This window comes from Hypomesus nipponensis, chromosome 8 (assembly GCF_054491055.1).
Source record: "Hypomesus nipponensis isolate SF chromosome 8, ASM5449105v1, whole genome shotgun sequence".
In the NCBI taxonomy this organism is placed as follows: Eukaryota; Metazoa; Chordata; class Actinopteri; order Osmeriformes; family Osmeridae; genus Hypomesus; species Hypomesus nipponensis.
The window spans coordinates 16,329,033-16,351,737 of NC_140368.1; the positions used below are offsets into that span (position 1 = coordinate 16,329,033).

Genomic DNA, 22,705 nt, shown 5'->3' on the forward strand with positions numbered 1-22,705 from the left:
TCTAAACTCTTTCTCTCCCCTGTCCGAGTCAGAGCTCTCTGACCTCATTCTCTCTCATCGCCCCACCTCCTGCCCCCTTGATCCTGTCCCCTTCCCTCTCTTTCAAACCATCTCCCCCTCTATCATAACTTTTCTGCTCCATGTCTTAAACTCCTCTCTTACCTCTGGCACCTTCCCCTCTGCCTTCAAACAGGCCAGAGTTACCCCTCTACTCAAAAAACCCTCCCTTAACCCTGCTGTCCTCCAGAACTACAGACCTGTATCACTGCTACCCTTCTTTTCTAAAACAATTGAACGTGCTGTATCTAACCAACTGTCTAACTTTCTCTCTCAGAACAACCTGCTTGACCCCAACCAATCGGGTTTCAAGACCGGCCACTCCACAGAGACTGCCCTCCTTTCAGTCACCACTGCCCTCCAGTCTGCCAGAGCGGCTTCGAGGTCATCCGTCATCATTCTGCTGGACATTTCTGCAGCGTTTGACACGGTTAACCACAAGATCCTGCTCTACAGACTTTCTGAGATGGGCATCACTGGCACTGCACTCCAGTGGATCTCATCCTACCTCTCGGGAAGATCCTACCAGGTCTCCTGGGGAGGCAAACTGTCTGACCCTCACCAGCTCTCCACCGGTGTCCCACAGGGCTCCGTTCTTGGACCCCTCCTCTTCTCTCTGTACACCACCTCACTCGGACCAATCATCACCTCCCATGGCTTCTCCTACCACTGCTACGCCGACGACACCCAGCTGTACCTGTCGTTCCCCCCGACCGATCCGGGGATCTCAGCTAGGATTGAAGCCTGCCTCGCAAACATCTCCGCCTGGATGACCGAGCACCACCTCCAGCTGAACCTCGCCAAAACTGAACTTCTCATCATCCCGGCTAAACCCTCCATCTCCCACGATCTGTCAATCACCCTGGGATCTGCGACGGTGACCCCCTCATCCTCTGCCAGGAACCTTGGGGTTACCATGGATGACGAGCTCTCCCTCACGGCCCACATCGCCGCAGTCTCCCGGTCTTGTAGATTTACCCTCTACAACATCCGGAAGATCAGGAGATACCTGTCTGAGCACTCCACCCAGCTGCTAGTCCAAGCACTGGTCCTCTCCAAGTTGGACAACTGCAACTCGCTGCTCGCCGGTCTCCCAGCATGTGCAACCCGCCCTCTTCAGAGGATTCAGAACGCGGCGGCCCGCCTGGTCTACAATATACCCAGACGCTCCCATGTTACCCCGCTCCTCATCTCTCTCCACTGGCTACCCATCAACGCCCGTATCAGATTCAAGACCCTGGTACTGACCTTCCGAGCAGTGAACGGGACTGCACCCGTCTACATCAAGTCTCTCCTGCAACCTTACACCCCCACCCGTCACCTACGGTCTTCTTCAGACAACCGCCTGGTGGTCCCACCGCTCAAGACTGCCCGGTCTCAACACAAGCTCTTCTCCTGCCTGGCCCCCCAATGGTGGAACCAACTCCCCACCTCCATCAGGGACACTGACTGTCTCCCCACCTTCAAGAAAAGGCTCAAGACGCACTTGTTCCGGGAGTACAACGGCACTTAAGAATGCTTGGCTGGACTTGTTAGTTTCCTCCAGGATCACAATGACTCTTATTAAGTGACTCATTGCTCTTTTAGGTTAGATATAACAAAGCTAAGTCTTGTACTCGCTTTGAAATGTTTTACTGTTGATTGTTCTTCTACAGGTACAGTCCTGCACTTTTGTGGTTCATGTTGTTTTAATTTGTAACTTGTATAACTGCATGCTCTTATGGGTCTTCCCTTTTGGAACTTGTTTAGCTTTTTCACAATGTATGCTTCATGTTTTGGCTACTTGCAATGTTTGGGACAATCTCGTTGTTATGATCAGTGACCTATGCTCTTTTGTAAAGCTCTCTCTTGGAAGTCGCTTTGGATAAAAGCGTCTGGTAAATGAATAAATGTCAATGTAATTGTAGCTGAGATCCCCGTATCGTTACACTAACCCTTGCACAACTGTGTTTTGTGGTGAGAGTACTGTGTGTGTGTGCGTGTACTTGTGTAGTCATGATAATGTGTGTGTGCATGATACACACACACACACATACACTTGTGTAGCCAGGGTACTGAGTTTGTGTGTGTACTTGTATAGTCATGGTACTGGTCATGGGCAGTCAGATGGCTGAGCAGTTAGGGAATCGGACTAGTAATCTGAAGGTTGCCAGATCGATTCCTGGCCGTGCCAAATGACGTTGTGTCCTTGGGCAAGGCACTTCACCCTACTTGCCTCGGGGGGAATGTCCCTGTACTTACTGTAAGTCGCTCTGATAAGAGTGTCTGCTAAATGTACTGAGTGTGTATATACTTGTGTAGCCAGGATACTGAGGGTGTGTGTGTGTATACCTGTGTAGTCACGGGACTGAATGTGTAGGTGGCTAGATTCCTGTCTGTCTTCTCAAAGCTGGTGGAGTTTCTGTACACTCCCTGTATTCTCATATGAATATATGTCAATGTAAAATAAAATAGTGATTGCTCAAATTCGAGCCCAATTTTTTTTAAGCTCAAAGTCAAGCAAAAAAATGTAGCCTAAAAAAGGAGTATTAAATTCGAGACGAAAAATGTCAACCTTAAATTCCGATTGTAACATCTGGGATACAAAGGCTTGGTAGACCAATAGAGAAGAGAAAACACATGATGACTAACAGGGAAAACAACCATCCTTCAGTGAGTCCGATGTGATCAAATCTTACATTAAGGCTCGATTGCTCTACCTATCCTTGGTATCCCGGATGTTACAATCGGAATTTTTTAAGCTAAAGAAAATAAATAATTAGGCTTGAGTTTTTTGAGATCGGCTCAAATTTGAGCAACCTGAATTTTATTTTACATTGAAATATATTCTTATGAGAATTTGGTCTTGTTTAAATTTCAATATTAAAGTATTCAATGCCTTTTAAAACTAAAAAAATTATGTCACTGATTTGCTTCCATATACCCGACCCCTACACTACACCCAGGGACACTAGCCCTACCCTCCCTCCTCCTACACTACACCCAGGGACAGTAGCCCTTGACGTGGATTTACATTTAACAGATTCATGAATATATCAAATCTCCAACATGCATTATCCTGCAGTTCACTATTAGAATCATACATTAATGTCAGCGTGTTGTGGCAGGGTCTTTTCTGTCTATTCTAACCACAATAAAAAGAGGAAATATGAAGTACCGTGAGTCCATCCCACTCTGCTTTATTACAGTAATGTGTAACTGAGGTGACCTGAACTTGACATTACATAATTTTTTTGTTAATATTTTTTCCCCGGGAAACTCAAAACTAAGACACCACAAGTCCAGACGTGTTCATGTGACTGGTTAAGCCTTCCAGCCCACAGGTTTTTTTCTCCCTCATCTCTCGTCATCTCTACAGAGGGTTTACCTGAGGGGAGACAGTTGTGTCATACATACAAGTATGCCCAGGTTAAGATTGTAGAGAGGTTAGTATGTCCACTGAATAAAAATGGATACATGTGTACCACAACATCTGATGCCTCGGTCTGGCCATTCTCTTTCGATTCATACAACGTCAACCTGCAGGTGGAACATCGGCAACCCAGAAACATGGTCACTAAAATGGCTGGGATTAGATTGGGGTTGGGGGACTAATAAAGGTTCGATGTGGTCAAATCCACCTACCTCTTTTGCTGATGGTCACAGAATAACTTTACGGCCTGGGACTCTCTCTGCCAGAAACTCTAAAGGGAAAAAACGCATCACTGAGCTGAACTAAAATCACCTCAACCAAACAGACCACACCCAGACCAGACCTCACCCACCCACACACACACACCAAAACCTCAACCAACAAGACCTTCGTTTTTCTTGAAAAGCAATTTTTTTTGTCTATGCACATTAAATGGTAAAAAAAAGTTCAAATTACCCACTATTGTAGGCACTTTGACCTGGTAAGATAGTAACTTCACCAACAACATGGTTGAAAGGAAAGTTTTATGTTTTTAACTTTGGAAACGTTGGGTCAATTCCATACAACAATCTCGCCATCATCCCTTTCTTCAGCTAGCTATCTCTGTTCACAAAGAATTATCCATGCTCATCCAAATAACGTATTCAGCTTCAGATACATCCCTCCCCCTCAAAGACCCCACCTCAACTAAACAGCAGCTCTAACAATTGTTTACTGTTGTTTAGCCATCCATTGTGGTGTGTTACAGCAGACTTGAGCACAGAGAAAATGAAAAGTAACAATCAATTCCAATAAAGAACATCCAAGACCGACCACAGTTTCCTTCTCAATGGCCTTAAGAGACAGACAGTCGTCCTCTAGTCGTCCCAACTCCTGAACAACTGTGGCTTGGAAGCGCTCCAGGTGGCCCAACCTGAGCACAGAGGGGTGGAGTTAGGGTGGTTTGAACATAGGGGATTGAATTTAGGGTGAGTGAGCTTGCCTGTGATGGTGGACAGCACTGAGGAGCGAAGAAACGTTTTGCTGGCAGTCTGTCAGAGCCTGCTGGGACTGGGCCTCTATCTGCTTGTACCTCGACTAAAGGGGAGACAAACACACCTAGACTAGACAGACTACAAACAACCATGCATTTAAATCTGAGATACCTGACCAAGCTCCTGTCCAACTAAGTTTGGTGTGTGTGTGACAGAATTTGTGCAGAGAGGGGGATAAAGTAGGTATTTATGTATAGATACTGTCTATACCAAAACAGACATTTTAACCCCATGCATACAATTTTGATTTGTGTTTCATGTAATCACAGAGAAGTGTGCTCTCAGTTGAGTTTTGAAAGTCTTGAAGGCAGTGATGACTCCAGAGCCCATTTCAGTCTCTGACTCCACATCCTCAACCGGAGTTCTGCTCAGTGACTCTTCAGAGACAGAAACAACATAGGTCAAACTATTTTCCTTCATTTTTCTGTGTGAGATTTTAATCTCCAGGAAATTTAAATCGGTAGTCGCCGGAGTCTGCCCTAAGGTAAACAAAACAGACTGACCTGTACCCTCCTCTAGTGGGCTGGAGGGAAACAGCACTCTGGGTTTCATGCCAGGACCCAACACATTTCTCTCCATCTTGGCTCCAAAGGAAGGCATCTCACAACAATCTGTAAGTATAAAATAGGGGGGGAAAAAACAACTGTTCATCTAGCCCACCAACATGTGGAAGCAGGCATATTTTACTTAGTACTTTACTTAGTAGCCTTCATAAAATGGGCATACAAACCTGATATTTCTAAAAGTCTCTTCCTTGGTGCTGGTGGGTTCTGGCTGGGTGCAAAGTCCTGAAACAAACCAACCAGTCTAGCATCATCATAAGTACTTCCAATTTGTGTGGCGGTTTGAATTACAGTGTGGGTTGTACATCTACATATGTACTGTATGTATGTGCAAATGCATGCATGTAGTTAGCTAGATCAGGGTGGCTTCAGGCACCATTGGTGTAGATGCATATTGTTCTTCATCATCCTGATGGGTTGTTATGTCTGGGAATCCTGTGAGTAAGAATTGTGTTAAAACTCCAGTTTGATGGACAATCTAGACTTCCAGCCTGGTGCAAAGCAAACGAAAATAGCATCATTATGGTAGCACAGACATGAAACCCTTTCCATCTTAAATCAATAATCCTCATTCAAATGATTGCTTGAATAGAAAATGGTGAAACAGCAAGAAATACTGATCATCTTGCCTGAGTCTATACCAGCCATCTTAACTGAATGAGGAATCTCCATGGTTTGGTCTCTGTGTTTGTCAAACAGCTGCTCTGAAATACCTTTGTTGTAGACACTCTCCATGAGTGGCAAGAGAGGGCAGCTGTTATGAGTTTAAGAGAACAGATATTGTCAACAGAGACTTTACAGAGACTATACAGACACTTACCTTAGCAGGTCTGGTCTCGTCTGTACTGCTGGGAGAAGACAGGGGAAGAACTGTGGTGGGGAAAATAACGTTAAATAGTGGTGTAGGAGCCAAAATAGTTTTACACCGTTATTGATCAATTTAATTATTTGTTTTAAAAGACTTCCCGCAGTCCAGTTTTTGGCCTGATTGATTAACTGGGAAATAAGCTACAAGGGAAAGTACTTGGTATGCTGGTAGTGAGTTGAGGCAATCACGTTTTTTTTCCACCAGGACCAACACGAACATCACAGCACTCAAATATTACAAACCACTGTCTCTTTTGTAAGTAGCTCATTTGATTGTGGGAACCTAGCTTTGAATTAAAGTTTTAGTTGTTACAAATATGATCTTCAAGTCAGTGGACATTGAACTACACTGGAATAAAGAATAAGCTCAGTTAATGCATAAGCACATTTACTGTATCAGGAGAGCCACTACAGGTGAATGATTAATTGCATTTGCTATAATATCGCGATGTAACAAAACAAGATTTTGTAACTGCAAAGGCTGCGATTTTACCTGGTCAAGGGACACTGCACAGCAGTGTCAATGAGTGACAGAAAAGTGCAAAACCTGCCTGGTTACGTTGTTACCTCACGGGGCAACACCACTAACTAATTTGGCCCAAAACACCACAAAGTCCTCCCCCCCCCCCCCCCCCCCCCCCCCTTTCAGTAGTTTTTGTTGAATTGGCCATTAAAATGCCCATTAAACAAATATCTACAAAGTCATCATTATGCTGTATAAACCATAGAATAGAGCCATCATAAGGAGATTTAGGTCCTTTTCCTCACCAAAAACAAGCTAGGCCTATTTCACTGTCAAAGCAACAGGCTCAAATAAAGGCCCTTATTGATGCTGGTTGGAGTTACCGCTGCATAGCCATGACTGAGATGCAGTCCAAGCACTGTAAAGTACATTTTAGACCGCCATGGTGCCACCAATTCACACCAGAACCGAAAGGGGAGAGGTAGAAAAAGGAAACTTTCAGACAGACAAGTGAAGCATCTCAATTCTCAATCTTAAGAACTGAAGAAAGACCTCACGAGCTCTGCATGATGAGATCAACACCACAATGACTGATGGTGCAACAGTGTCCATAAGTACACACACACACACACACACACACACAGACAGACACACACACTTTAATGTGCTCTTGGGGGGGGGGGCAGCTGCTTAGTTCGCTTATGCCGGCTCTCGGCCAATGCGTGAGAGTTGGCAGCCCTGTGTTATTGGCCTACGTTAAGCTTTGATTTACCTAAATATTTTCGAAAAGGTACAGGCGATATGTTCTCTTTTCATGAACTTTGTGCGTTAGGTTGCTGACTGGAGATTAGTACCATACGTCTATATTTATTAATAATAAATCAAATCGCAATTGCAATATTAGTCAAATTAATCGCAATTAGCTTATTTTCCTAGCCTGACGTTGTCATACTCATAATTCTAGTCAGAATATGAGTCTGAAAACTCAATTGGGCTGTGACTACGGGCGCGTTTCAACCGAACTCGTAAAACAAATGCCTCTACGCTCAATTGGATAGACCTACAACCAATCAGAGCAACGTAATATGTTGTTTGTTGAAAACGAATTCAACCCAAGGGTTCTTTCGCGACGTTGTTGATTACATTACTGTTGAACATCTGTCCATCATCGTATAAAGCCCGCCCTGGCAATTTCATTGGTCCGCCCAGATCCTGGTTTTATGTAGTTGTTCCCAATACGAGACCCTCCAGACCCAACTTCCCGGCCACATTTTTTTGTGGGCAAGGAAATGTTGGGCTGGCAGCCAGGCTATTATTTTCCTAAATTGTTCAGCCCTAACCAACAGTGCCTCGTGTTCAGTGAGGAGGTAGCCTGGCTGCCATCCCAACTTCGCCCCGCCCACAAAAAAATGTGGTCGGGAAGTTGGGTCTGGAGTAGCTTTGTTGCGGAAAAACTATACCCGAACAGGAGCTGTTCGGACCAATGAAATTGTCATGGCGGGCTTTATACGATGATGGACAGATGATCAACAGTAACGTAATCAACCACGTCACCAAAGAGCGCTTGGTTGAATTTGTTTTCAACAAACAACATATTATGTTGCTCTGATTGGTTGTAGGTCTATCCAATTGAGCGAAGAGGCATTTGTTTTACAAGTTCGGTTGAAACACGCCCCATACAGCCCAACGGAGAGTTATCAGACTCATATTCTGACTAGAATTATGAGTATGACAACGTCAGGCTTGTGAGGAAGGATTGAGAAAGTGAGGTATGCGACTTGATGGCAGGGTGTTGGAGGGGATGTAGGTTAAGGAGGGTTGACTTTAGGGTTAGATACAGGTCTTACTTTTCAGCTTAATCTTAGTCCTAGGTTTCTTCCTGCTGTAGTTCAATTTGCTCCGGGGCATACCAGCTCCAGCTTCACCGAGGCTCTGCTTGAGAATCTCATTAGGACATTTAGCAGAATTCTTCAACTATAAGTAGTATTGACAATTTAATAAAACAGCTTCCAGAGCACAGCCTTGGTTATCATAGATAATGTGTTCTTTATGACTATTTATTAGACATACAAACCTGCCATGCTGGTTTCTCCTTGTTTTCTGGGGTACAGTGGGAGGAGCTGCAAGCCACAGGAAGACATGTTAACACTGAACAGAGTAACAGTTCACAGTTAGGGGTGAAAACGTACCCATCTGAGGAGCCTGACTGACTGAATAGATGACTTTTGGCTTTGTTCACCTGGAAATGGGTAGAAAGATGCATTGTTAAGACCAGGACAAGGGCTGTAGACTTATGGTGGTGACATATGGAGGGCTGCCTGGTGAAGGGGTAGGGAACTGGGCGTGCTGCATGGTGAAGGGGTAGGAGACTGGAACAGGTATACCTCTGTGTCAGAAGAGTTATCAGGAAGCTGAAATAAGTCCTGGATCATGCCTCCGGATCCTTCCCTGCAAACAAAAATTAATTATTGTGGTGGCGACACACACACACACATTAATACAAGAGTTGGGATAAGATTTGCAGAGCTACTTACACTGGACAAGCATCCTGCTTAGGTTTTCCTTTCTGGAAGTCTAGGGCAGAGACACAACCTAGTCATACATTTATAACCTGGGAATGGCTATGATGTGAGCTCTGTTGGGTGGGCGAGGGAGGGGAGTCAGAAAAAAGGGACAGTTCATCCCAAAATAAGTGATTTTTTATAAGCAAAAAATAAAAAGCATGCTCACAATGAATAGTAGATCTTAATTTTAAGATCAATGATTAAAGTACAACAAACCATGATAGAACATACAACTCTGACATCACTTAATTTTCTGAAATCACATGCAAATGCACCCCCTGTATCCACTGTAAAATTGCTTATGCCTGTAATGTTATTTATCCATCTAGGTTGTTTTAATAAATTTGTTTTGGTGAGACCAGCAACGGACATCACTGCCTTCTTTCGAAATATAGGAACTGTATGGCCCTCAGCTTGTGGTGATAAAAGCTGCAACATTTAAAAAAAAAATTAACAGCAATGTCTCTTTTTGAAATATTTACCTGGTTATTTAACAGACCTTGTTGCGTGCAGTTTCATGTTGAAAGAGGCAATCCAGTTGGCAAGGGTAGTTTGGTATAAATAACATTGTTTCTGCATGAAACTGCTCACATCAAGGTCTGTGGATTATAGTAACCTTGTCACTATTTCTGAGAATAGACATTGCTGTTGAGTTTCTCAAAAGATTTTGGCGTTTTGACCACCAAGTGCCATCCAGTTCTATTATATTAGAGAAAGGGCAGGCATCTCCATAGCTAATATCTCCAAATCTTAAGAATCCAGACAATCTAGATAGAAGAATAGCACTACAGGTAAGAGGAAAAATATGTATTTTGGGGTGATCTGTTAAGGTGATGGGTCAGGGTTTGTGAAGATGTACCTGTAGACAGGATGTTTATTGGGTCTGCAGGGGATGGCTGTTGTTCTTCTGGAATATATGGCTTCAGACAGAAGAACATAGACACATTTCACAGTAAATCTGACGTGTTCCGCCGTGTTACCTTATGTAATGCAACCAGTACGAGAGTTACCAGTAATGCAGAAGAACAGAAGAGTAGCAGTACCACGAGAGATGAGGCGTGGAACACCATCTTGGCTGCCTCTAGAATAGGCTGACATGAGTCAAAAAAGATCTGCACCATCCTCCCCTTGGTCTTGTGGTGGCTGATGGCATTGGTCAGGTGAATGGTAAGAACAGTCTGATCATCCCAGTCTGAAAAAAAAAAACACCAGGGATGGAAATTAGCACCCGCCACCAGCCAAATGCAGGTGATTTTGTTTTGTGGCGGGTAAACTCGCTTCAGCTACCGGCTACCGTGGTAGGTAAATTAAATTATTACACGGCTGTAATTAATGCTGCAGAAGGCCCCATTCACTTGAATGGTGCTTCCCAACGTTCTGCTGTCAATTATGTTTCGATAACAGACCGTTGCTATGTATAACTGACCGCTGTCAAGAAAAGTGGCCTTTTTTCCTCTGATTCACATTTTACGTAGCACTCCGGTAACTTTTCAACCCCAGCGTACTCCGTTGCTTAGCGACATCCGCTGATTTGAAGCCGAAAGAATGTTCAACGTCTATGAAGTTCAATGTCTTTGGCAGAGTATTTCTCCCCATCAGGGCGAACAGCACCCCGACGCGAAGCGGAGCTTATCGTGGAAGAAGAACGCTCAGGAAAGCATCTCTGAAACTTAATCTGATTAGCAGGAGAATTGTACTGGGAGTGGGGAGGATAGGTGAAGGAATGTTGGTTTGTTGTTTGTGACATGCTTGCGTGTAAAAAGGGCTATACAAATAAATTTGAAAAATTTGATTTGTTTAATCTGCCCTACTCATTTAATGAAATGTATATCAGTTTGTGGTTTGTGTATGTATAAAAAAGAAAGAGAAAGTGGCAGTGTTTCATTGAGACTTGAGATTAAATAAACTGCTTAAGTATTGTAGATCTTGTAGTATTAATTTTCACATGCAGTTACACATTGTCGGTTAAAAACGAGAAAGTGGCTGGTAAAAACATTGAGTGGCCGGTAGATTTTGAAATCCACTAGCCACAGTGGCCAGTGGACAAAATGTTTTTATTTCCATCCCTGAAAAACACTTACAGGTTACATAACTTCATATTATCTGTGTTAGACTCTGTTGCACCACTGAAAACCAAAAAGAAGTGCACAAGCAGACACCTCTTTTAGTGAAATGAAAAGAAAATGCCGTGCAGCAGAGAGAAAATGGAGGAAAACAAAGATAACAATCCACTACAATATCTACAAAGATACACTAACCACCTATAACAAAACCATCCGTCTAGCAAGGAGAGAATATTTCTCCAACATTATTACAGAAAATGCCAGCTTTCTTTTCTCCACCATTGAGCAACTGTTAAACACTGTCCCTGTCCCACCCCCATCCTCAGCAGTTAAATGTGAAGAGCTTGCTTTGTTCTTCAAGAACAAAATAACTTTGATCAGAGCTAGTATTATTAATAGTGGGGTCGAAACTGACATCAGTAGATTCTGCAACATAACCATGAGCACATTTACCTGTATCACACTTAGTGAACTTTCCTTAATTGTCAGCGAATCTAACTCCACAACCTCAGATATTGATCCTATACTCACAACATTCTTTAAGCAAGTGTTTGATAGTGTCTCAGGTCCGGTGCTAGAGATTATAAACACATCCTTTAGAACTGGCGTCTTCCCAGATGCCTTCAAAACAGCTGTTGTAAAGCCCCTATTAAAGAAACCCGAATTGGATAACAGTCTACTTGCAAATTATATATCAAATATCAAACCATAACAATATCAAACCTTCCATTTATTAGTAAAGTACTGGAAAAGATAGTTTTAGTCCAATGAAATTCTTTTCTTGAAGAAAATAACATCCTGGAAGTCTCGCAGTCAAGTTTCAGGAAATATCACAGTACTAAAACTGCTCTCACCAAAATAATTAGCGACCTCAGACTAAACTGATGCAAATAAAGTATTTTCCTGCTAGATCTCAGTGCAGCATTTGATACCATTGATCACAACATCCTAATCAAGACTGGAAAAGCTTATTGGGTTCATGGATAGTGTATTGAACTGGACGAAATCATATATCACAGGAAGGACGTTTTATGTTAGGTAAGGAGACCATGGGTCCAAGAAACATGAGAACTGCTACGGGGTTGCTCAAGGAAGCTGCTTAGGTCCATTACTTTTTTCTCTTTATATGTTACCACTCGGCGACATAATCAGAGAACATAACACATTTCCATAGCTATGCGGAACACACACACACACACACACACACACACACACACACACACACACACACACACACACACACACACACACACACAACTATGTGGCCCCGAATCCAAAAGAGAGATGCTTACTAAGAATCTAGCAGGCTTAACCCCCTGTCTTAAACCGGAGGTGACGAGTCTCGGCGTAATCCTGAACTCAGATTAGAATTTCACATAAAGTGACCAAAACAGCTTTCTTTTACCTGAGGAATATAGCAAAGGTACGACCATTCATAAACCAAAATGATGCAGAGAAGTTAATTCATGCTTTTATATCCAGCCGGCTGGACTACTGTAACGCACTTTTCACTGGTCTTCCCAAGAAAACCACTGAAAGACTACAGCTCATTCAAAATTATGCAGCTAGATTATTAACCAAAACTAAAAGAGAACACATTAGTCCTGTCCTAACTACTTTACACTGGCTCCCTGTTACCTTCAGAATTGACTTTAAGGTCCTTTTCCTCACATACAAAGCTCTACACGGACAAGGACCTAGCTACATTGCTAATTCCCTTATAAACTACGCACCAGCTAGAACACTGCGATCATCAAATGCAGGCTATTAAAGGTAACCAGAAGCAGTCATAAGATTGGTGATTCGGCCTTTGCTAATTACGCCCCAAAAATATGGAACAAATTACCCATAAATAGTAGGGAAGCAAACACGCTAGACCATTTTAAAAGACAGCTTAAAACCTACCTTTTTACCGAACGTAATCGAAAGTAATTTTATCTCAAAAGGGTTGTACTTCTTTTATCAGTTAAATTAATGTTGCTATTGTAATTATTACCTTTATCACTTGTATTATTGTTTTTATTGATTTTATGTAAAGCACCTTGAGCTACATTCTTGCCCCCCGAACATGGGGGCTTTTGTTTTGCGGGTTTCTGAACAGACCGATTCCTCCATCTTACCTCTGATGCAGTATCTGTACACAATCTCTCTGGTAAGGTGTACTGACTCCCAGAGCGATGCCTGAGGAAGACCACAGAAAGTAACTAACCAGAAAAGCAGCCCAACTAACACAAGTAGGGTATGCATCCAGTTTCTCACTTCAGGGTCGTTAATAAAGAAGCTGACACAGGATGACCCGAGGTTGAAGTCTATCCAGTACTGTTCCAAGTTGTCATCCTCAGGTTTGAACAGCTAGAAAGATGGGAGAGAAGGAACAAGTAGACAGACCAGTTGACGGGGGTCAGAGCACAGGAGGAGGAAGACTCAAGGTAGACATACCTCAGTGCTGTCCAAGAACACTCTAATGCAGGGAAAAGTGTAAACCCTAAGAGATGAAAAAGGTGGCGCAAGATTTTATCATATTTAAATATCATTTGAAAATTCATGATTTTGATCATCTGAGTTTTGAGCAAACTCACCTTCTCTCATCTCCAAAATAACTGTTCACCTCATTTAGAAAAGTTCTACAATCCTATTCAAGAAAGACATTTATTCATAACAATATCATTGAAGTCAGCTATTCCGTACAGGAATCATACAAAAAAAACGTACAACTTCAAACTCTCCGTCCTTAATAATGCTGAAGGATGAGGCAAAGGCTGGATTGGAGAACCAACCAGTGGCTAGATCCTTCCTCCACTTCCTGGCTGTCATCCTACATAAAGCCTCAGACAGGCTCACCTGCATCTCATAGTCTGCAATAGGAGAACATCAACATCCTATAAAGATTCATTTTATGCAAACCACCTGGATGGTTTAATTGAAAATCATTGGAAAGAGAGACTTTACATGCACTTACCCCCCACGTGAAGAATCCCCTTGCCAAACTTTCCACTGGAAATGACACACAAACACAGTGGTCTTTCCTCTAGTCTGGTGCAATGGTAAAGACCAATGTACCCTACCCACTAGAGGGCAGCAGAACACCAGTTAACAGTATGTTTTATATTACAGATAAGGTCTTGAACAAATAACTGTTAACTGGATATACTGTGTACTTCAAAGGCCATTGTGCAAAACAGGGCCATTGTGCAAAACAGGATTAAGGACAGTTTAAGGTTGTATGTGAAGGGTTAGATCTAGTTTAGGTTTCTTGTAAACGGTTACCGTTAGATATATTTGAGGTTAGATGTGAAGGGTTAGATCTAATTAAGGTCATATGTGAAAAGTAGAATCTAGTTAAGGATAGATATAGTTAAGGTTGGGTGTGCCAGAGTAAGACGGGAGTCTTTTCTTACAGGAGCAGAGAATGATCTGAAGATAGGTTGAGTTTCTTTCTCTCCTCTTTCGTCATCTTGTCCAGAATGGCATTAAATGTCCTAATGGCCTAAACCCAGAGAACACCGTAACTCAGAGTTATTCATTATGTACCACACAGGGACCATAGAAAACCAATGGTTACTGGTGCACAGCAAACTACAGTGCAAAATCATATGGTTCCATTGTCCAGTATCTTGGAGACTGAATGGTATTGTGAAAGAGTTGTTCTGGGGTCAGATGTTTACCTCCAATCGTAAGTCGAACTTCGCCCCAGAGTCTGTCACCACCCCTCCTAATTGCAGAAGGAACAGACTGGTCCACTGTCCTTTACCTGCTCCCCGACACACACAAAAAAGATGAACCACCCTGCAATACCACTTATAAGAGAGACATATGGAGAGAATAAAAAATAAAACAACCTTCTATAGTGGTCTGACATACAAGCTGCGGAAAAGTAAAGAGATCAGTTTGTCAGTTTAATACAATTGACTTTTGATTCAGTATCATTACTGATTGTTTGAGCCTTAAATTATATTGTGATTAAGTCTTCCATTTATAAGATGTAGCCCAATTTGTCAGAAATATAGTTTCTCTTTTTTTTTTTTTTTATTCTCAATCAGTTAATATGCAAGTAGTAGGTATCGGTGAGGCACAGTCCTCCATCCTACCAAAAAGAAGTCATAGAAGGCCTCCAGCAGGGTGTGCAGCTCTTGGGCTCCTCCTCGCTCCTTCAGAGCCTTTAGTGCACTTTCAAACCAGCTGGAGATGTGCAGAGAAAAGGTCTATTACACTAAATCTGTATGCTCATTGATGCTGTCGTTTCATCTTTCCACAGAAGGCCCTCTTTTACAAAAAAAAATGTAGATACATTGTTGAAAGATCTACCCTGTACACTAAACAATTAGTCATGAGATGACTATTGATGAAGGTTTTTTTCAGACTGTTGGTTTAATAATAATATTTAAAACAATGGGGCCAGCCACCCTGAAACCTCAATTTTGGTGAAAATGTGTATTGATGAAAATGTGGACAAACTATGTAACCATTTCCATTTAGGTATTTTCTGAACTATGCACTTCTGATCCTTGATTTCCGACTGCAAGTTATGCATAAACTATTTGTCTGTTGCTTTGGATGAAAGCATCTGATAAATTAAATGTTAATAGTGTAGACTACATTATGAGCGAAAATTGACTTGAAAGATTAGAGAGCAATCTAGGTTTAAAACAAAGGTGAACATCCAAGCACTCAAACAACTTTAAGATTCCGTTTGAGATGGGACATTACGTCTTTTCCATTGTATTAAACAGGGGCGATTCTAGGATCAGACCTTTAGGGGTGCTCAGCCCCCAATGAGAATAAGACATGAATACAGTGCGTTGAAAAAGTGCTAAACCCCCTTGCTAATAACAGGCATGCAAACAGGTCAGGGGTAAAAATAGGTGATAAGGAAATGGCGAATCCCTGACCCTCTAGGCAAGTCCGGGGGCATGCTCGGAGGAAGAAATTAAAAAATATTAAATTTTAAAAGTTAAATGCATCCATCTGGTGCACTTTGAGAGCAAAATTAAGAGGCTAGATCTATGTAGAATCTGTGCTCTTGTAAACAATGTCATGTTCTTTTAACCATAGACATTTTTTGTATAGCATACATCATAAAAAAACAGTTAAACAAACGGGATTCCCTGTGTTGAACTACTTTAAAAAGCAAAGTCAAAAACATCCCTTACTGTAAAGATAACTCACATCCAATAGACAATTTTTTATATTGTATTAAAATCGATTCTACTAGATGCGAGATGGGTCTGTAAACCTCTTCCCACGCTGCCTCTGATTGGCTGTGAGGTTTAGGCATTAGGAGTGACGATTGGTTCCAGAGGCAGTTGTAAAGTCGGGGAAAAAAGGGTAAAATGCTGTGTTACATTACATTTTACATTTATTCATTTAGCAGACGCTTTTATCCAAAGCGACTTCCAAGAGAGAGCTTTTCAAAGTGCATAGGTCACTGATAATAACAACACGATAGCCCCAAAGCACTGTTGGCCACAGCCATTACTTTTTTTATTTGTATTATTATTATTATTTTTAGGGGTTCTGAGATTAAATTTAGGGGTGCTTGAGCACCCCTAAAAAGGGGTCTAAAATCGCCACAGGTATTTAATACACATTTAATGTGCTAGACATTTTCATGTTTCAAATCTAATTTAAAAACAGGTGCGTCAAGTGGGAGGTGTGCGTCCAAAATTTTGCATGAAAAGGTATAAACATCACATGCAAGGAATGGAGAGCATTTTAATAATCTAACCATTCTTTGTTTTTCAACATTTGTGTGCAATATCTAGAACCCTAAGTAGGCTAAGCAAGCAATAGGAATATATTCGATTAATTATAATTCCTTGATTCAATCCTTGAGTTATAGGCAGCTTGAAAATTTGATTAGAACACAATAAATGTGCATCATTATTGGAGACGATGCCCCAATATCCCTACACCTGACACCCATACCATATCACAGCCAAGATTGGGGATTTAAGAAAAACGTTCCAAAAATAATTGACAACTTATCTTCACAATAAGGCCGTGTTTCGCCAAATTTGCGAAATCCTCCTCCAATTCCGATACATTCTCAATGGATTTTAGAAGCATGGTGACATTGTTGAAACGATTTACATCAATCTCCTGTCAATCACATTTGTTAAAGGAGCAGGGTCATTCAGACAATTATATCTCGGCAGGCCTTTCACTTTCCAGATGATATTTTGGCTATACCGAGGGAACAATACCAACCTTGAAGGCAACTTTACTCAGCGTCGTGACCAATGACTTGGACGCTCTCTCTGCGAGGACTGCTGCAGTAATGGCTCCAACGTTACCACCAGCAAATGCGTTCTCCAAAGTCTTCTCAAACTAATACACACACGTTATAGGAATCATATTATGCGTGCGTTTCTTTGTCAAATAGTCGATGTATTTAACTGGTAATCGTGGAATTGTATCTCTATACTATTTTGCTTGATATAAATTATGTAGGCTATTACAGCCACTCAAATGCTGTTAAAATACCTATTATTTCTTAAGAAAAACATAATTTATCAACTAAAACAAGCAAACTCACGTCCATAATGTGCGGCGTGGGACAGATGACCAAATCACAGGTGTAACAAATCAATAGTCCGTAAAACACACAAAACATTCCCGCGAGGTTCTGAAGGTGAAGCGTTCCCTTAAATTGAATGCGCTACATTTAAAAATGTGATGCAGATTGTTACAAATGTTGAGGTGGATTAGGTTCATAAATTTCAAGTTTGTGAATTTTAAATGGAGAGATTTCGATTTCTTAGTCATTTGGAATTTGGAATATTGGATTATTGAGCGAACAAATGTAGGCCTAGGCTATAGGCCTATGTTACTATTGTGGGAACTCTAAAAAACAGAAAATCAAGCACAGTTAACTAAGCAATTGTAAGCTGCTGTCAGTCTTAACACAAACGAACGTCTAGACACAGTCTTGTGTCTAGTCCACGCGGCATTGAACCCTAAATGTATCTTCCAAATAATTATATTTATAATAAAACGAATTGAATATGAAATTTGTGTAGTATGTAATTTGTTGCCTAGTGTTTGTTGCTGGGCCGTCCAGTTGTGATGGCTACAAGTCAGTGTGCTTCAGGTTTACACACAACACCGCTGATGATTTGGCAGATTGCCTGATAGCGGGTGTCTTTGTAGCCGTTAAACGTGTTTATTTCACCTTCTCACATTTTCACATCCTTTTTTGCTGACGTATGTGCTTAGTGGTCAAATTGTTCCACTCAAGCAGGTTTTAAATTCGCATTACTTGTGATTCTCTAGTCAAAAGTGCAGCACCATCAGAATAACGGGGATGTTGTCCCAAGTTTTATTGGTGGCCCTGCATTTGTTTGGCTCAAAAACATGAATAGCCTACATGTGGTAGAGTGAGTAAATTAATTGTTATTGCTTGTTTGGGACTTCCTTTTTGGTTAGTGGTTTTCTTGCACCAATAACGGACATAGCCTAAGTGGGGGTCAGTGTCACAGGTCAAAGGCAGTGAGAGCGTGCGTGCTGGTTAGGGTTAGTATCGGGAGTACCTGCCTCTTACATGCGCAGTGTAGCCTCACCTGCTGTCATTATCAGAAGACTCCTGGCTCAGCGGGACCTCTGCTCTGGACGCAAGCAACGTACGCTTGGATAAAAGCCGCAAATAGAATAATCATACAAATTAATCATTATTTACTGTATAGGCCAATAGGCTGTTTACTTTTATAAGTACAGTTGCCAAAAACTGTTGTATTTAGAAACATGTGTCCCGTTCTGCGCGACTGAGGTGCCGTGGCCTTGATGGTTGCCTACAAGAACGTCAAATTGTTGAGAATCTTCACAATGTCAAAATCGTCGGATCAGTTTGATGACCCTGACTGTGTCTGCTCCTTCGGTATGAAGTTAACCTGGGATATTAACGACCCAAAATTGCCTCAGGTAAAGTGACCATTCTGACTTTCTAACACGGTCTTATTCTCGAACAGCAAATTAGGCTACTACGGGAAAACCATTCTCGTTTATTGCGAACGACACTTATGCAGAATTTCAGAATGCCAACAACGAAGTACAATCGAACAATTAATAACTTGACCTCGAATCCGGGTAATTAGCACCTAACGAAAGGTAGTGTTGTTGGTGTATTTATGAAGGTTATGGTCAGTTTCCTTTCATTTCGCACAAACTTAACAAATGGCTTTCTCAATATAATAACAATAGAACAAAATGTAAGCTATAGTTATTGACATGTCATTTAGACCTTTTGAAATGAAGGCTTTTAGGCCAGATAAGTAATAAACAGCCTGCACGATAGGCCAACAGATCACATATGTATGACTGCAGTTAATCCCTTAAAGTCAGATGAGGTGTTTTTGTATTTAATTTACATTTTGTAAATGTTGCAGGATACCAAGCAGTTTGACGCTTTTCAGGAATGGACGGATGGGTATGTTCGTTACATCTACAACGGCGAGGATAAGAACGCTCAGCGGCACCTGAGCGGATGGGCAATGCGCAACACCAACAACCACAACTGTCAGATTCTTAAGAAATCTTGCCTCGGCGTCGTAGTGTGTTCACGGAACTGCACGCTGTCGGATGGAAGCAAACTGCAGCTGAGACCGGCTATCTGTGATAAAGCACGACAAAAACAACAGAGTAAATGACCATGCTAAACCATTTGTGATTATACATTACATAGCCTATCTCTCTCTCTCTCTCTCTCTCTATATATATATATATATATATATATATATATATATATATATATATATATATATATGCAACAGATTGTCTGCTGTAGCCTAGGTCGGAAAAATGAAATGCCTCTCTTGAAATAGCTTTCCAGTAGGTCTATGTATTTGAACTTGTTACTGTCAATTATATTAGGTCAAATTTTACAGTAGCCTGTTTAAAAATCAAATACGAAAGCTATTGTATTTAATTACTTTACTTTACTTTAGTTACTTTACTTAAAGCAACTCTTGAGGAATTATTGGCACATTTGGAATAGGCAACTGGCTTGCCCAATGGTCAGCCTACTTAGGACTAAGTGAACATTACAATCTATTGCAAATTGTTTTATGTAATAATGTTGCCGTTTTGGGGTCAAAATTATTGTCTACAAATGTATGTAAAAAATATTATTTTTTGAGGAGTATGGTTAAGGTAATAATGTTAGATACACGAAACTGTTTTACACAATAGCAAAGTCAGTGTAATTGTGTCTTTCAGAGAAGCTGTGTCCTAATTGTAGCTCTGGGCTAGAGCTGCTGCCTTGTCGCGGACACAGCGGTTACCCAGTCACCAACTTCTGGCGAGTGGACGGAAAATCTATATTTTTCCAGGTTGGATTTGTCAGATTTCTGTCAACGAGACACATTTCTAGACTGTTTTCATGAATAGAATACTTTATTTAAATAATAAGCAATTTCAAATAAATTATAGTCTACATTTAAAACAAAAATTTAATGAAGGAAACATAATATTTCCGTACAATGTGCATCTCACAAGCAGATCACATTTTTGGAGAGTACAAATAATGTATATGGTGCTGTAAGGTAGTAATTACTTTATTAGATAAATATTAGTGGCAATGAGGATAAATGTCGATTTTTTTATTAATAATTCCAAAGTCAGTAGTTCCTGTGCTGATCTGTTTTTGGTTATAGCCATTTGCTGTGCATTCCTATGGTCACAATGTCAGAAATGTAGGGGATGCTAAACACAAGTTGTTGTTTGTGAATTGTGTGTGTGTGTCTGTGCCTGAAGGCTAAAGGTGTCCATGACCACCCAAGGCCAGAGAGCAAGTCTGAGACGGAGGCCAGGAGGAGTGCAGTTAAGAGGAGGATGGTCTCCCCTCACTTCTCCCAGAAGAGACGGCTGGTGGAGCCAGAGGTTAGCGCTCAGTTATCATCTATCTGTACAGTGACACAGCACTGTAAGATGCACAGCACTACCAAATATATGCATTTCTCACACATGCACACATTTGCTACTCTGTTTCAGAGGTTCCCTGAAATGACTGGTCCGTTCGCCAATCTACATCCGCTGTCCTGTATGGAAGGTCCTGAGCGCTTTAGCATCATTGCTGAGTCTAACTTCCCCCTGCAAACTCAGCACTATGCCCCATTCCAGAGCCCTGAGCCCTACAAGTTTGCCTACGACTCCCATAGTGCCCTGGGGGAGACCCCACCCACGCTGCAGAAGCCGGCCAACCACCGACTGTACATGCCTCGCCCCTCCTGTGGTTATGACTTTGCTGTACCGGGGTACCTGGGCTCAGGCTCCTACGCATCCCTCTACAACAAGGACGCCAGCAGCCCCCAGCCTGAGAGCTCTGAGCCTGGAAAGCCCAGCCCAGGCCTGGTGTCCAGCTCCACACCCCACCCCAGCAGCAGCTATGATGCACCCCCCAGCAAGCACCATGGCTGGAAGCCTCTATTGGGGAAAGGCACTCCCTATGGAGAGCGAGGTGATTATGACCACCACTACTACAACCCTGAGTACCCCTGCCGCTACCCGGGGCCAGCACCTGGCTCCCCTGCTGCCCTGCAGACCATCATCACAACCACCACCAAGGTGTCTTACCAGCCCTGCCCCAAACCCAACCTGCTGCCAGCGTGCAGCTCCCTGTTGGATGATGCCAACCAGACATCCTACTCTGAGGACTCTGGCGTCATCAAGTCTGCCCTGTCATATCAGCCAGAGGCCTTGCCTCTGCCTGCCAAGGTAGAGCGTCCGGACAGCTTCGACAGCTACAGATACAGCAGCTACTCAGCCAGCTACCCTGACCGGGTGAATCACCCCTTCAGATATGAGGGAGGGGAGTACTGATAGACCTGCAGACAGAACTGGCCTATCACTTACAGACTTTCACACAGTACTGACCTATGACTGACAGACTTTCACACAGTACTGACCTATCACTGACAGACCTGCACACAGTACTGACCTATCACTGACAGAACTGAAGCCTGGCTGACAGAATCAGGCAGCCACCTGAAGAACACATCGATGTGTGAACCGAAATCTCCTTGTTCTTGTTATTTATACATTTGATCAGTCAAAGTGTCTGGACTGTGAAAATCTTCATTAATGTTTCATATAACTTCCCAACATTTCGAATTAGCATGAAATGCATTATGAAGTTCATCTCACTATATTAATATTATTGTAGGCATCGTCTTATAAGAATTTATTTCACAAACAAGCAGCCTGTCAGTCTCCATCTATATTTATGCAGGAATAGGTATGCATGTAGTTCAGTTTAACAAAATGTCTTCATGACACTTAAATAAATGTGATTTTGATGATGACTTTTTAATGACAGAGTGGAGTTATTTACATTGTTTATTTTGATGTTCAGATGTGCAAATTCTGATGGTCTGGGTAGTTGTCGAGTGTAGGTAGCATGGTCTGAATGCAGACAACCTATCTGTCTTTACAGTCCAATCTTTTAGAGATCAACCAGCCATTATGCTGTTATCCGCCGCTCCGAGTGAACCTGAACACACACACAGAGGCCTCCACTGAGGATATCTCTTTGCCAGAAGGGATACATTTAAGTAATTAATTGTTGGGTTTGTCAGTGTTTCACGGTTAATCTTGTGGTTGAGAGGTGCCTCGGCACGTTGTGAAGGGGTGCACTGATGGACAGAGGGTGGGCGGGATTTTTTTTTTCTTGTCCCTCGGAGCACTGGTTAT

The 22,705-nt window shown here is 42.1% G+C and overlaps 2 protein-coding genes across 4 annotated transcripts; one reads left to right on the forward strand and one right to left on the reverse strand.

Annotated features, from left to right (window-relative positions):
- Window positions 1–3,206: 3,206 nt before the first annotated feature.
- On the reverse strand, window positions 3,207–17,634 carry sycp2l (synaptonemal complex protein 2-like). 3 transcript variants are annotated; one of them, XM_084702429.1, is made up of 30 exons: window positions 17,559–17,634; window positions 17,231–17,350; window positions 15,112–17,122; window positions 14,863–14,887; window positions 14,689–14,774; window positions 14,422–14,510; window positions 13,983–14,017; window positions 13,865–13,878; window positions 13,603–13,655; window positions 13,463–13,508; window positions 13,283–13,375; window positions 13,144–13,204; window positions 10,004–10,152; window positions 9,820–9,880; window positions 8,931–8,970; window positions 8,781–8,844; window positions 8,586–8,635; window positions 8,471–8,516; window positions 8,244–8,340; window positions 5,887–5,936; window positions 5,696–5,795; window positions 5,443–5,501; window positions 5,234–5,291; window positions 5,007–5,114; window positions 4,771–4,880; window positions 4,452–4,546; window positions 4,283–4,382; window positions 3,682–3,740; window positions 3,522–3,576; window positions 3,207–3,424 (listed from the first exon to the last, which is right to left on the reverse strand). In XM_084702429.1, exons 6-30 carry the CDS (start codon window positions 14,475–14,477, stop codon window positions 3,410–3,412), a joined length of 1,674 nt encoding a protein of 557 aa, XP_084558555.1. In that variant the 5' UTR covers window positions 14,478–14,510; window positions 14,689–14,774; window positions 14,863–14,887; window positions 15,112–17,122; window positions 17,231–17,350; window positions 17,559–17,634; the 3' UTR covers window positions 3,207–3,409. The 3 variants fall into 3 exon arrangements, with proteins under 3 accessions (XP_084558555.1, XP_084558554.1, XP_084558553.1); XM_084702428.1 differs by having other exon boundaries at window positions 8,244–8,328; window positions 13,736–13,878; XM_084702427.1 differs by having other exon boundaries at window positions 13,736–13,878.
- Window positions 17,635–18,732: 1,098 nt separating this feature from the next.
- On the forward strand, window positions 18,733–22,174 carry gcm2 (GCM transcription factor 2). The gene is made up of 5 exons (XM_084703366.1): window positions 18,733–18,940; window positions 19,405–19,657; window positions 20,234–20,346; window positions 20,771–20,896; window positions 21,008–22,174. Exons 1-5 carry the CDS (start codon window positions 18,803–18,805, stop codon window positions 21,833–21,835), a joined length of 1,458 nt encoding a protein of 485 aa, XP_084559492.1. The 5' UTR covers window positions 18,733–18,802; the 3' UTR covers window positions 21,836–22,174.
- The last annotated feature ends 531 nt before the right edge of the window (window positions 22,175–22,705 follow it).